The sequence below is a fragment of the Oncorhynchus gorbuscha genome, linkage group LG21 (assembly GCF_021184085.1).
Source record: "Oncorhynchus gorbuscha isolate QuinsamMale2020 ecotype Even-year linkage group LG21, OgorEven_v1.0, whole genome shotgun sequence".
Lineage (NCBI taxonomy): Eukaryota > Metazoa > Chordata > Actinopteri > Salmoniformes > Salmonidae > Oncorhynchus > Oncorhynchus gorbuscha.
In genome coordinates, this window is record NC_060193.1 from 51,706,010 (window position 1) to 51,720,756 (window position 14,747).

At 43.8% G+C, this 14,747-nt stretch overlaps 1 protein-coding gene across 3 annotated transcripts in view; it reads left to right on the forward strand.

Annotated features, from left to right (window-relative positions):
- Positions 1–714: 714 nt before the first annotated feature.
- Positions 715–14,747, forward strand: part of LOC124008281 (ATP-binding cassette sub-family C member 4-like) — a 29,383-nt gene continuing 15,350 nt past the window's right edge. Inside the window, exons 1-11 of one of the 3 annotated variants that reach the window (XM_046319438.1) lie at positions 715–976; positions 2,647–2,757; positions 3,983–4,103; positions 4,258–4,482; positions 5,013–5,102; positions 6,071–6,234; positions 7,553–7,678; positions 11,948–12,197; positions 12,937–13,083; positions 13,750–13,839; positions 14,371–14,562. In XM_046319438.1, the coding sequence (XP_046175394.1) occupies positions 903–976; positions 2,647–2,757; positions 3,983–4,103; positions 4,258–4,482; positions 5,013–5,102; positions 6,071–6,234; positions 7,553–7,678; positions 11,948–12,197; positions 12,937–13,083; positions 13,750–13,839; positions 14,371–14,562 (1,590 nt within the window). In that variant the 5' untranslated portion in view covers positions 715–902. The remainder of the gene's footprint in view (positions 977–2,646; positions 2,758–3,982; positions 4,104–4,257; positions 4,483–5,012; positions 5,103–6,070; positions 6,235–7,552; positions 7,679–11,947; positions 12,198–12,936; positions 13,084–13,749; positions 13,840–14,370; positions 14,563–14,747) is intronic. The other 2 variants (XM_046319436.1, XM_046319437.1) reach the window with 2 other exon arrangements.

The following is a 14,747-nucleotide window of genomic DNA, read 5'->3' on the forward strand; positions in this document are numbered from 1 at the left end:
GTCATAAAGGGATTTATGGCTGACTTAAAAATAAATCGTCAACCCTGTTATTTTATTTGGCACAAAATAGGCACTTAAGTGCCAACTATTTTACCTTTTGAGATGGGATTTTTTTTATTACGTTGATGACAGAATGTTAAAATTACGTGAAATCTAAAGTTTTTGGGGGACTAAGTTACACTTCTCAAAAGGCACTGAATTGATGGAATGACCTTACTAGTTTGCAGAGGTATGTTTTGTAGTGTTCATGTTCGCAACAAACCAATGCCTTCAAGTGTACCAGGTGGTTCATGAACTCGAAGTTAGCTCCAGGTAGAAGTTGCACTTAGAGTCAACGTGGCTCTACTCCTAGAAAGGATGTAGCATGCAGTACTATGTATTTACATTTTGGACATTACTCAATGAGACCGCTGCTATTGCTTGCCACCAATTACTTTATTTCCACCGCTCTCTCTGGTTTCCACTAGTTACCACAGCCACAAAGTCAAAATGGGCTTTTCGTAAAAATTCATGAAAAACAAAATTTGCTTTTTGGTCTTAATTTAAGGTTAGGCATAAGGTTAGGTTAGCAGTGTGGTTAATGTTAGGGTTAAGTTAAAAACACATTTTAAGAAGATGCATTTTAGAAATAGGCGGGGATTATGACTGGTAACTAGTGACGACCCAGTTTGGCGCTAGGTAGCTCGTGGCGTGCAACAGCACAATTCCGACTCGAGATCAGTGATTGGCTTGCATAATTCTCCTGGCTGTCTTTCTTGTAACCTAACCCAGTACCATGTGCGTGCAACCAAGTTTACACGACAGGAAATAAAGTAACCGTTTTGAAGACTGGAGCTAGCAGACTTTGTCGCACCGCACGCGTAGAAGTTGGCCAAGCCTTTGAATAGAGCCAGCAGGGAAATATGGAACCGGTAAAAAAAGATGCGAAGACGAATCCATCGGCAACAGCTAATCTTTTCTCACAGGTATTCTTCTGGTAAGTCAACAACCTTCACCGCCGGGTTATTGAAATAAAGTTGAGCTAGGCTCTACAGGTAGTCGTTATAGTGTTTACTAAAAGTGGTACTGTTAGGATATTCAAAACGTATTCGATTAATTTTAGTTTGAGGGGTTAAATGATTTGCTGATTAATTAAAGTAGGTATAACGTCATAATAAACACAACTGAAATCACTAGTATGGTTTAACACAAAGTGCGTTTTACCCATGTAATTCGATGGTTTTCCCCACCGTGAAATCACAATTTCCGGTTGATTCATACAGTCTTGGATTAAGGATGATGCCAAATAAGATTCCAGTAATTTATGAATCAAGAATATTGTTTGCGCAAACTAGGCTATTAATCGCCATCTCATTTGTCTCGGTAAACCTCGAGATGGGAAAGGATGGATGCCTCGTTTTGACTGAATGAGACAAGCTGTGCTTTATATTTGCATTAAAGACGCACTCCAGCAATATTTAGACATTTCCTGTTGAAAAACAATACACCAGCCCCACGTATAAATACAGTAATGTACAAATGGGTAACACAAATGTTTTGAGCAAAATCATTTTTTTTCGAGTGCAAATGAGCAGAAAAGGAGATTGGAGTCGGTCTTTAAAACATAATTTGCTGTTTGCTAAGGCATTTGCTGACAATTTGTACATTTTACATGCACAGTGCACACAGTTGGGTACTCAAGCATTTGCAATAAATGCATTTTACAAAGACATGCTACCAGTAGGCCTATTACACAAATAGAGTAGATTGTCTACTGCAGTGGGGGCTTGGAGAGGTAGTGGGAGATGAAGAATAAACTTTTTTAATTTTTTCAACTTACTCGTGAAAGTTGTAATAGTATAATGCACAAGGTGCAATTTCGAAATTGGGTAGTGCATCAGCACTTTTCCTCTTGTCTTTGCAGACCTTAGAGCTATTTATAACTTGTCAGAAATGTCCAGGTGATGTTCACCAATTATGAAAGTAGTCATCGGGGAAAAATTGATAGCTACATATCGGGATATTATTTTTGATGTATCATTTTGACTATCCCAATATTTTTGTGCTAGTTTGCTGTACCAAATCTCCAGTATTTTTCCTTCATAGCTTGTTCCCCATCTTTTTAAATAGGGAGCCAATTCATTTCAGCACTTTTATTTCTATGATGGATCAAAACTCGTTTTCTGATAGCTCTCTTGTCCCTCTGCAGCAGACATTTGGTGAGCAATATGTTTGGAACATTGAATCACAGTATAGAATCACAATGCATATAATATCGGCACCTAAGTATTGGGATAATATCGTGAGGTGCCTGGTAATTGCTAGCCCTAGATGAAAGGGGGGCATGGGTGAAAAGTTTAGGAAGCACTGGTCTACTGCAAGATTTCCCAAAATTGGTCCTGGGGCCTCCCTGAGTGCAAGTTTTCCCCCCAATTTGTTCCCCACTAGCACTACACAGTGACTCAAATAACTAACTCATCATCAAGATTTGATTATTTGAATCAGATGTGTAGTGCTGGGGGGAAAAAACAAAACGTGCACCCGGGGGGCTCGGGACCGAGTTTGGGAACCCCTCGTCTAGTGCATGCATTGCTCTGCTCATCCTGAATGTAACACTACATGTATTGAACTCTTCATCTCTACCTCTTGTCTTCCCTTTTTCGTTAGCTGGCTAAATCCTTTGTTCCGCATTGGATACAAACGGAGGTTAGAGGAAGATGACATGTACAAAGTGCTTCCGGAGGATGGATCTGAGAGACTGGGAGAGGAACTACAGAGGTATGGCAAACATCATTCTGAACTAAGTCAGAAGTGGCCTGTTGAATTGTGGTTAATTAAGGCCAAATAGAACGTAATAGCGGAAGGGTCTTCGAACCAGATGTTTATCCTCCCACTACTATACACCAAGCGTATCATGACAGCCGTATTATGTTGGCTGTTAACTCTTTTCCATCTATTTATCAAAGGGTAACTGCATTTAACATGTCATTGTTAATATTTTACAGGCTGCCTGTCCTGCCTGCTTTCAAGGATGATTATGAAATAGCTCAGTAAAAGGAAGCATGTAAATGGAATAAATGAGAAAATAATGTTGTCTAGCTTCACCTATCCAACCTGGACTCAATTTGTAGGATTTGGAATGTACATTTGTATCCCTCCATTTAGTATGATATGTTACCTTACAAATGGAATAATGGTCGTACCACGTCATAGAAATTGGATGACTGAATGTGTCAAGCATCTTGGAGGATGTATAGTATTATACGTCTTGCTCTAAGGCCAGGCTTCTTGTTGCGTCATTAGCATTTGTGGCCAACGTTAGCGGCTAAAGCAGCAGGTTAGGAGTTTTAACTTAAATTCTCCATACCTTCAAAGTAGAGGTTAAGGGGAACAGTTAGCTAAATTGCTACAGTTGTCCCCAACGCGACTAAAACATGTAACCTTTGAGTTGCTGGACGTACCCATTCTCCCCGACCAACCACCCAACTTTTGTTTCGGTCTTAAGTAACCGGACCATTATTCTATACGCAACGTAGCGTATCATACTAAATGGAGGTACACAAATGTAACTAAAATATATCCTACGTCTGTTAAATGTGGTCAGGCTGACCAATCTGTTGCCTTTATCAAAACAGAGGTGTCAAACATTGGAGGGGTCCAATCTGGCCCGCAGGTGGTTTGAATAATAAAAAACTCCTTGTTTTTGCAGGGAAAACGACCTCGATATATATTTAAAAATGACAAATCAATGTAGTTACTTCAGAACTATTTAAAGGTGTTCCATGTCACTCATTTAAATGTAAAGAAATCGCTGTACTAATCCTAGATTGTCCATTTGTATCACCACATGATGCAATGCAGAATTGAACATCCAGGTACCTATAGGGACTTCTTGCGTCGTCGGCCCTCGCCTCCTTCTCAATACTCATTGGAGAGGACATGAGAAATCAAGTAATTTCAATTGCGATTCTCCCATAGTAAAAGAAAAGCCATCTTTCCTCAGGCACTGGGACCATGAGGTGCAGAAAGCTGCTAAAGAACTCAGGCCTCCCAAACTCACCAAAGTCCTCATCAAGTGCTACTGGAAACCCTACGCAGTGCTGGGGATCTTTACTCTTATTGAGGTATGTAGAAAAAAACATGACTTGTGGAAGACTTACCGGTACCCTGTCCTGCTAGGGAATTTCAATGATATCTTAGCCATATGTTTATATATCAAGCTGTGGATTCACCTCATATCCTCTGTATTCCCTACCTCTTCTCTTGTTCCCCCAATAGGAGGTGATTAAGGTGATCCAGCCAGTGTTCTTGGGAAAGTTGATCCAATACTTTGAGAAGTACAATCCTGATAATATGGATGCACTGTATGAGGCCTTTGGCTACGCTGCTGGTGTCTGTCTGTCCACCCTGATCCTGGCCGTCACGCATCACCTCTACTTCTTCCACGTCCAGAGGACCGGCATGAAGATGCGAGTAGCCATGTGTCACATGATCTACAAGAAGGTCTTTATAAGAGACACATGCCTACACACCTTTTTTTCAAGGTCGTTTCTGAACTTGAGCTCGGCTGACTAAAGGATGAATCTCTCTCACACACTCTCACACGTCAAACTCATTCCACAGAGGGCACAGAGTATCTGCAGGTTTTCGCTCCACTCTTGTACTTGATGAATTAAGATCACTAATTCGTAAGGAACTCCCCTCACCTAGGGCAGTATTTCCCAACCCTCTCCTCGGGGACCAACATACGTTTCACATTATTGTTGTAGTCCTAAACTTGCACACCTGATTAAATTAGTCAAGGGGTTGATGATTGATAGAGTAATTTAATCAGGAGTGCCAGTTTAGGACTAACAAAAATGTGAAGCGACTAGTGGTCCCTGAGGAGAGGGCTGGGAAACACTGCTCTAGGGTATGACTGCCTTTCCAAACTGACGTGTAGGTATTTTCTTTGTATTGTGACAGTGACAAATCACTTGGTGTTATTTATTGAGTTTGCAATAATTAACTTGGTAATGTCTGTGTCACCCCAGGCCCTGTGTCTCAGCAGTGCAGCGATGGGGAAAACAACCACAGGCCAAATAGTGAACCTGCTCTCCAATGATGTCAACAAGTTTGATGAGGTATGAACCCTGTAATACATAAGAGTAATATATATATATATATTTTTTATCACTTTGCATATTGCTGACTTGGTCTAATAGCAACAGCAGAAAAAAGCTTTTGAAAATTAGCCTATACTTTTGATCCACTGTGCAGACAGACCCAATCTAATATCAGCTCTGTTACTTCAATCCTGGAAGGTTGCATAAGTCGCACAAGGCTGACTGAGTTGTTACTTTGACTGGCACCATGCAGGTTAACACTTGAGTTTAATTTTGATCTGTGTGCTGGCACCTGGGGTGAAAACGTAACCTATTTTGGCATCTAAAGGATCTGTTTCTTGGTGACAGACTGAAGTATAGTACTGTACATTCTGATAAAGGCCAGTCACAGGCTTCTCCAGGCACCTGGCAGACACATTAACATTTGAGTTGTTACTCCAGTGTTTCCCAATCCTATTTCCCCAGTACCCCCAACAGTACACATTTTTATTGTAACCCTGGACAAGCACACCTGATTCAACTGCTCAACTAATCATCAAGCCCTCAATGAGCTGAATGAGGTGCGTTTGTCCAGGGCTACAATGAAACCGTGTACTGTTTGGGGTACTCGAGGACCACGGTTGGGAAAACACTGCCCTGCTCCACCCTACTGTTTTGATGCATGTTGTGGTCAATGATTCAAAGTCAAGGAAAGATGCTGCTACATATTGCTGTTTAGAACATGGCTGAATGGAACGTACACAGTCCGATTCAGTGACTAGCATCAAACTACAGTGTAGATGAAGCAGCCATGTTGAAGATGTAACACAGAGGTCTAGAACTCATGGCTTGTGGGCCACATCAGGCCTGTAAGTCACTGGTGGCCCACGGGTGGGAATTTGAGACAACTGATGTACAACCATCTCCCAAAATCCTGTTGTCGTTTAGAAATACTCTCACCCTATGAGTTCCAACACATGATCCCCCCTCCCCCCGCTTGGTTACAGGTGACTATTTTCCTGCACTTCCTGTGGGTGGGGCCTCTCCAGGCAGCGGCCGTCCTGGGGCTGCTGTGGGTGGAGATTGGCCCATCATGCCTCGCAGGCATGGCCGTCCTCGTCATCCTCATGCCAACGCAGACCATGTTCGGAAGGCTCTTCTCCAAGTTCAGGTAACACAATGTAGATAGGCGTTTGAGCTTAAGATTTTTCAAAATAAGCAGGGAGTTCGGTGAGTGCCTTCCTCCCTTTTCTTGCCCAATACGAAACCAAATGAACATACCAATGGCTTTGTAAACTGATCTTTGGCCTGCTTTTAGCATGGACCATGTGAGAACGTAACCCCAGCGTGGACCCCGCGAGAACGTAACCCCAGCGTGGACCCCGCGAGAACGTAACCCCAGCGTGGACCCCGCGAGAACGTAACCCCAGCGTGGACCCCGCGAGAACGTAACCCCAGCGTGGACCCCGCGAGAACGTAACCCCAGCGTGGACCCCGCGAGAACGTAACCCCAGCGTGGAACCCGCGAGAACGTAAAGCGTGGAACCCCAGCGTAACCCCAGCGGACCCCGCGAGAACGCAACCCCAGCGTGGACCCCGCGAGAACGCAACCCCAGCGTGGACCCCGCGAGAACGCAACCCCAGCGTGGACCCCGCGAGAACGCAACCCCAGCGTGGACCCCGCGAGAACGCAACCCCAGCGTGGACCCCGCGAGAACGCAACCCCAGCGTGGACCCCGCGAGAACGCAACCCCAGCGTGGCGAGAACGCAACCCCAGCGTGGACCCCGCGAGAACGCAACCCCAGCGTGGACCCCGCGAGAACGCAACCCCAGCGCAACCCCAGCGGACCCCGCGAGAACGCAACCCCAGCGTGGACCCCGCGAGAACGCAACCCCAGCGTGGACCCCGCGAGAACGCAACCCCAGCGTGGACCCCGCGAGAACGCAACCCCAGCGTGGACCCCGCGAGAACGCAACCCCAGCGTGGACCCCGCGAGAACGCAACCCCAGCGTGGACCCCGCGAGAACGCAACCCCTAGCGTGGACCCCGCGAGAACGCAACCCCAGCGTGGACCCCGCGAGAACGCAACCCCAGCGTGGACCCCGCGAGAACGTAACCCCAGCGTGGACCCCGCGAGAACGTAACCCTAGCGTGGACCCTGTGAGGGCACATTTCGCTGTCTTGTCAATAAACCAGGTTTTTTAAAGAAATATATAGTGGTCTTTTTCTTTCTTTTTTTAACCTTTTTTTTTCTTGAGCAGATGGTCAGGGGGCTTGAACACAATTACAAATAATTTGTAGACTGCAAATTGACCGCAATAAGCCCAAACAGATGTAATATTTAACTAAATCAAGAGTAATTTCAAACCTTACATTTGTATACAATCATATGCAAGTATCTCTATGTGTGGGAGTACTAAATAAAATCACATGAAGCTGGTGTTTTTACAGTCTTAAAAATTGCTCAGAACTGTCCTTGTCTTGCAGGAGTAAAACCGCTGCCTTGACTGACAATAGGATACGCACCATGAATGAAGTGGTGTCTGGAATCAGGATCATCAAAATGTATGCCTGGGAGAAGCCCTTCTCAGCACTGGTCAATGATGTCAGAAGGTAAAAAAAGTATAACATTGAAGCTTTTGAACGGATCCCACTGCACAGAACAAACTCAGTATTGAAATAGTGTTACATTTGTAGATATTGTTACTGTAAGCGCTATTGTCCAAAGCCCATTACAGATTGTGAAATGTGTTATTTCAAGAATTCTGCCATCACCCATGATTCAATTCAGCTGGTTATCCTGTTAGGATTGCTGACGTGAGTCACGGTCCCATGATGTGTTTTAACCAAATACCTTCCTCTTATTTTTCTGTGATGAGGAATCGACACCAACAACAGCTTCTTGTGATGTTGTAACGCTGTTTAAGGAAATTGTCAAACACACTAACTACATTCATGTCAGTCTCCTGAGGGTTTGTCCAGACATTTTAGATAAGCTTATCTAGACAATGCATTGAGTCCATCTCGTACTTTGTGCCAAAGTAACACTGACACAAATGTATAAGTTATACAAACATACAGTTGTCAGTCAAATCGACTGAAATCCTAGTGATGAACCCTTTTTCATTAGGCTTGGGTGGTAAACTGGGGTATTTTGAAATACCCATGTTATGATTTTCAATACTGTCAATATATACTCTGTGGCCAATTTATTAGGTACACCCATCTAGTACCTGGTTGGACCCACCTTTTCCTCCAGAACGGTCTGAATTATTCAGAGATTAGAAACTTTGCTCAATTAGTATCAATGGACCTAACGTGAGCCAGGAAAACATTCCCCCACACCATTACAACACCGCCACCAGCCTGTACCGTTGACACCAGGCAGGATTGGGCCATGGACTCATGCTGCTTATGCCAAATCCTGACTACCGTTGGACCAGGCAATGTTTTCCACTCAATTATCAAGTGTTGGTGTTGGCGTGCCCATTGGAGCTGCATCTTGTTTTTAGCTGATAGGAGTGGAACCATGATGTGGTCATCTGTTGCAGGGACAGAGGAGTTTTGTGTTCCGAGATGCCGTTCTGCACACCGGTGTTGTACTCCGCCGTTCTTTGCCTGTTACCCCCTGTTAGCTTGCCTGATTCTTGCCATTCTCCTTTGCGCTCATCAACGAGCTGTTTTCGCTCACAGGACTACCACTGACTGGATGTTTTTGATTTGTCGCACCATTCTCTGTAACCTTAGTCCACTGCCGTTGCTGAGATACTGGAACCGGCCCGCCTGGCACCGACGATCATACCATGCTCGCTTTGCCCATTCTAAAGTTCAATCGAACAGTAACTGAATGTCTGTCTGCTTGCTTTATATAGCAAGTCACAGCCATGTGAATTACTGTTGGGGTGGTGTACCTAATAAACTGGACACTGAGTGTATGTATTTCTTTTGTCATCTTGTGCACTAGGTTGGTAGATAAAGCAGATCTTGTTCTTCATTTTGCCTGTTGCTTATTTTTTTTTCTCATTATTGAAGCCCTGCCCCAAAGCAGCTGATTGAGCCAATCATGGTATGTTTGCTTACAAAGAGCACAGAGTTAACGGAAGCTTTTGTGATGACTGTTGTCCAGTGCAAGAGAGGTGATCAAGTTACGCTTGAAGTTCACAACTGTTTGCCAACTAAATATCTTACGTTTAACTATCTAAGATGTGCCAAATAAATTCTCTCCAACTCAGGGCTCCAGCTATGTAAATGGTTTGCTAGCTAAGGGGCGGCAGGGTAGCCTAGTGGTTAGAGCGTTGGACTAGTAACCGGAAGGTTGCAAGTTCAAATCCCTGAGCTGACAAGGTACAAATCTGTCGTTCTGCCCCTGAACAGGCAGTTAACCCACTGTTCCTAGGCCGTCATCGAAAATAAGAATTTGTTCTTAACCTGTTACTCCTACCCCCTACTTTTTCGAACATTCTGTTAAAAATCGCAACATTTCAGCGCCCTGCTACTCATGCCAGGAATATAGTATATGCATATGAGTAGTATGTGTGGATAGAAAACACTCAGACGTTTATAGAACTGGTTAAATCACGGCTGTGACTATAACAGAACGTGTGTTTCATCGAAAAGCGCAGGAAAATCTGATCACTGAAAATGCGAAAATATATCCATGCGCCACTAGAACCCATTGTTGAATGTGAACCACATTAAATGGGGCCGAGGTTGCAATACCTACTGCTTCCACACGATGTCAACAGTCTTGTCATTTGCCTACGATTTGTTTCTTGGTCAAACGGACACAAGGTAGCGCCTTTCTTCCGGTCTCCGACCGGATATTAGGGGTTGAGATTTACCCGGACATTATTTCCAGACGTACAGCTATAGAATATACATCGCCTCGTGATCAATTTGATCGCTTATTAACGTTTACTAATACCTAAAGTTGCATTACAAAAGTATTTCGAAGTGTTTTGTGAAAGTTTATCGTCAACTTTTTTAATTGAAAAAAATGACGTTACGTTATAAAACGCTATTTTTTTTCCTTGATCACAGTCTTCATAGATCGATATCTAGGCTATATATGGACCGATTTTAATCGAAAAAAAGACCCAATAGTGATGTTTATGGGACATCTAGGAGTGCCAACAAAGAAGATGGTCAAAGGTAATGAATGTTTTATATTTTACTTGTGCGTTTTGTGTAGCGCCGACTATGCTAATGATTTTGTTTACGTCCCCTGCGGGTCTTTTGGGGTGTTACATGCTATCAGACAATAGCTTCTCATGCTTTCGCTGAAAAGCATTTTAAAAATCTGACTTGTTGCCTGGATTCACAACGAGTGTAGCTTTAATTCAGTACCCTGCATGTGTATTTTAATGAACGTTTGAGTTTTAACGAGTGCTATTAGCATTTAGCGTAGCGCATTTGCATTTCCAGATGTCTAGATGGGACGCCTGCGTGTCGGGTAGGAGCAAGAGGTTAACTGACTTGCCTAGTTAAATAAAGGTAAAATAAAATTTTAAAAAGTGGCTAGCCTGCAAGATCAAGATTCATGGTTACAGCAGAGACAATCAATCCCATCCTGGATCAAGAACCCTGCTGTCTAATATTTGTTGTGTGTGCAGCAAACCTTTTGACATAGTTGTACAGCTTCATGAGCTGGGGTGTCTGTCCTTGTAATTTGTTTATGTTTACTTGCGCTTGTTCGCAATTAGCAAGCGTCCGCTACGGGAATACGCTAGTAATTTGTAAGCATTTTTGGGGGGGACTGTTTGAAAAGAAATGGTGTCCCCTTGTGTGCATTGCCGGGAACTCCATACCCTGGTATGTTACAGTAGCGGTTTGAAAATCTGGATACCACCTGACCCTACTTTTCGTAACCACCACTATTGCTAGAGGGCCTCTGACACACAACCACCATGTACACTGAGTGTACAAAACATCTTTCCATTACAGACTGACCAGGTGAAAGCTATGATCCCTTATTGATGTCACTTGTTGTATTCACTTCAGTCAGTGTAGATGAGGAGACTGGTTAATAAAGTATTCTTGAGCCAATTGAGACATGGGGTGTGTATGTATGCCATTGAGGGTGACTGGGCAAGACCAAAGATTTAAGTGCCTTTGAACGGAGTATGGTGGTAGGTGCTATGCACACCGGTTTGTGTCAAGAACTGCAACGCTGCTGAGTTTCACACGGAACAGTTTCCTGTGTGTATCAAGAATGGTCCACCACCCAACGAATTGAGACTCCTCTGCGGGCAAAAGTGGGGTGCAACGCAATATTAAGAAGGTGACCTTAATGTTTTGTACACTCTGTGTATATTACGATGTCCTAAAATGGACAACGGATCACAGAGCTGGCACAAAGCCACTGGCATGTTAACAGGTGTCGACAAGCTCTGCTTCTCCACCTCAGAGATGTGACATGGACATGCTACTACTATCCAGTCATAAGGCTGTCTAAATCTGTCACCTGGCTGTTAGTATAAGGAGAACAAGGTGCCCATGGTTTATCCCAGTGATAAAAATACTCAATCTGAGCAATTTTATAAAGGGCTACATACGGATTCCTCGTGCAGTGGTTACTAATGTCTCTGAGTGAATCTGTGGTGCACATCAACCTCTCCCCATGCAACAGGACAACCCCTGCTCCTCACCTTTTGAATATCCACACGTGTTTACACATACTCGCAGGGCTCAGAAAAGTGGCCAGATACACTGATAACATGGCTTTGATGACTGTTGGTTTATCGTCGTCCTTGTTTTAATGTCAATCATGTAGCATCCTCAGGCATATTTATATGCAGACTTGTTTCTGTGGTCTTATATTTATTGAAATGCTTCCTGGGTTTGTTTATGTTACGGAACTCCTCTCTACCATTCTTCCCCCAGGAAAGAGATCTCCAAGATCATGTCAAGCTCCTACCTGCGAGGCCTCAACATGGCCTCCTTCTTTGCGGCCAGTAAGATCATTGTCTTCATCACCTTCACCGTCTACGTCCTCCTGGGGAACACCATCTCAGCCAGCCGGGTGTTTGTGGCCGTGTCTTTGTACAGTGCCGTCCGCCTCACCGTCACCCTCTTCTTCCCCTCGGCCATAGAGAAACTGTCTGAGACACGCATCAGCGTCCGCAGGATCAAGGTACAAAATACATTGTGAGCTTCTGAGACTGCAACCATTTTAAGGAGTTTCAGTATTTATTTGTGGTATCATATGCTGAAGTTACTGGGAAGCACACAGCATCTGTAGTTAATCCAAGGTAGAGATGCTATGACGCATTGTCCCTCGTTAAAAAGAAACCATGTCAAATGAAGAAAAAACCAGCAAAGCGCTGATGTGAATCATGACATTATTTCTTGGGTGGTTTTTAATCATTATCTCTGACATATGTAAGTATTATCTCTGTGTGAACCATACAATACCAGAGCTATCCTGAGGTTGTGCAAGGCTCGTCTTCTGCACGTGTTGGCTTCCGACAGTGCAGGTGTCGTCTCTGCGCTCGGTTACTTTTTAGTTAATTTTAGACGTGCTGCCCTGACAGTTGCCTGGATGCCAATGTGAAACACAAGTCCCAGCTCTGGATCTGACCTCCTAAGACTCATTATGTAATCATGTCACATTATCATGCTTTATGATCAGTGACTGTAAAATCATCATGGGTCTTATCTGAGCCACAGCCAGGCTTTTCATTACTGTAGGTCATCTGATTGTTCAAAGCCAGGGACGTAACGGCATTGCTATCAAGATCTTCAAGTTGTTAAATGTGTCATCTCGATCCAACACGATTGTAAACAAAGCCTGGGATCCATCTCGACATGGTGGTTTTGTTAACATGAGACATGGCTGTATATCACTGGTTCTCTCTTGTTTCCACTCTCAGACTTTTCTCCTGTTGGATGAGATTGTGAAAAGCAAACATGGATTCCTCCAGGAGGAGAAGCAAGAGCCCAATGTGGAGATCCAGGACCTGATTTGCTACTGGGACACGGTGAATGTTCAACCACTGCCACCCAGACTCCTAAATACAGTTACAGTGCTGTTTACTGCTATCTCTCACACCTTTATTACAGCTTGACGCTACTTGTGTGTGTATACAGGGAGCTCAACGTATTGGGACAGAGGCAATTTAGTTGTTTTGTCTCTACTCCAGCACTTTGAGCTCACTGTATACACACAGATACATACTCCAGATTTGAAATATTACTGAGGTTAAGGTGCAGACTCTCAGCTTTAATTTGACGGTATTTTCATCCATATCGGGTGAACCGTTTAGAGATTGCAGCATCTTTTTGTACATAGTCCTCCCATTTTTAGGGGAGCAAAAGTATTTATAAACAAATTCCCTTGTGTATCAAAGTAGTCAACAGTTTAGTATTTGGTCCCATATTCCTAGCACACACCGATTACATCAAGCTTGTGTTGGATGCATTTGCTGTTTGTTTTGGTTGTTTCAGATTATTTTTTGCCCAATAGAAATGAATGTTAAATGTCACTTATTGTAAATAAGAATATGTTTCTAAACACTTCTACATTAATGTGGCTGCTACCATGATTATGGATAGTTCTGAATGATTTGTGAATAATGATGAGTGAGAAAGTTAGATTATACCACCAAGACATGCTAACCTCTCACTGTATTACAACTCAAATAATAAAGTCTAACCTGAAATGTCCCCTCTCTCACTCTGTACAGAGTCAGGACGCCCCATCTCTCCAGAACCTGTCACTCACAGTAAAGTCAGAGCAGCTTGTCGCTGTCATTGGACCTGTGGGGGCTGGAAAGGTCAGAGGTCATGTTTCTTGATGTGCCAGCCTATTACATCACTGTATGAGGACAGCAAGGCAACTGGAATATTTATTTGTCTACCGTGTGAATCAGAAATGGGTATTGCAGGATTTGTAAAGAGGTTTTCTCCTCTGACTGTGACAGTGCCTTTGTGTACACTGAGTGTACAAAACATTATGATTACCTGCTCTTTCCATGAGACTGACCAGGTCAATGCTATGATACCTTATTGATGTCACTTGTTAAATCCAATTTAATCAGTGTAGATGAAGGTGAGGGGACATGTTAAATAAGGATTTTTAAGCCTTGAGACATGGTGCCATTGAGGGTGAATGGGCAAGACAAAATATTTAAGTGCCTTTGAATGGGGTATGGTAGTAGGTGCCAGGCGACTGGTTTGAGTTGTCAAGAACTGCAGCGCTGTAGGGTTTTTCACGCTCAACTCAATATTGGGAAGGTGTTCCTAATGTTTTGCACACTCAGTGTATGTTATCAAGCTCACCTGTTCCCCCTTCAAATTTCCCACAGTCCTCTCTGCTCAGTGCCATCCTGGGGGAGTTGCCTCACGACAAAGGGGTGTTGAAGGTCAAAGGTCAGCTGACATACGCCTCCCAGCAGCCCTGGGTGTTCCCCGGAACCATCCGCAGCAACATCCTGTTTGGCAAAGCGCTCCATCCTCAAAAATATGAGAAGGTCCTGAGAGCCTGCGCCCTCAAGAGGGTAAGACACACTGAATGGAGCTCTCATGGTATTTAACGCTGGGAGATTGCTAAATGCAAGGATTGAAGCTCCATTGAGCCTGTTAGATCTCATGAACTTTGACTGCAAAAGAGAACCAACACCTTGGGCTCTAGGTGGTACGCCTTACATCAGAGCTGTCAACACTCGTACATGAACACATACAC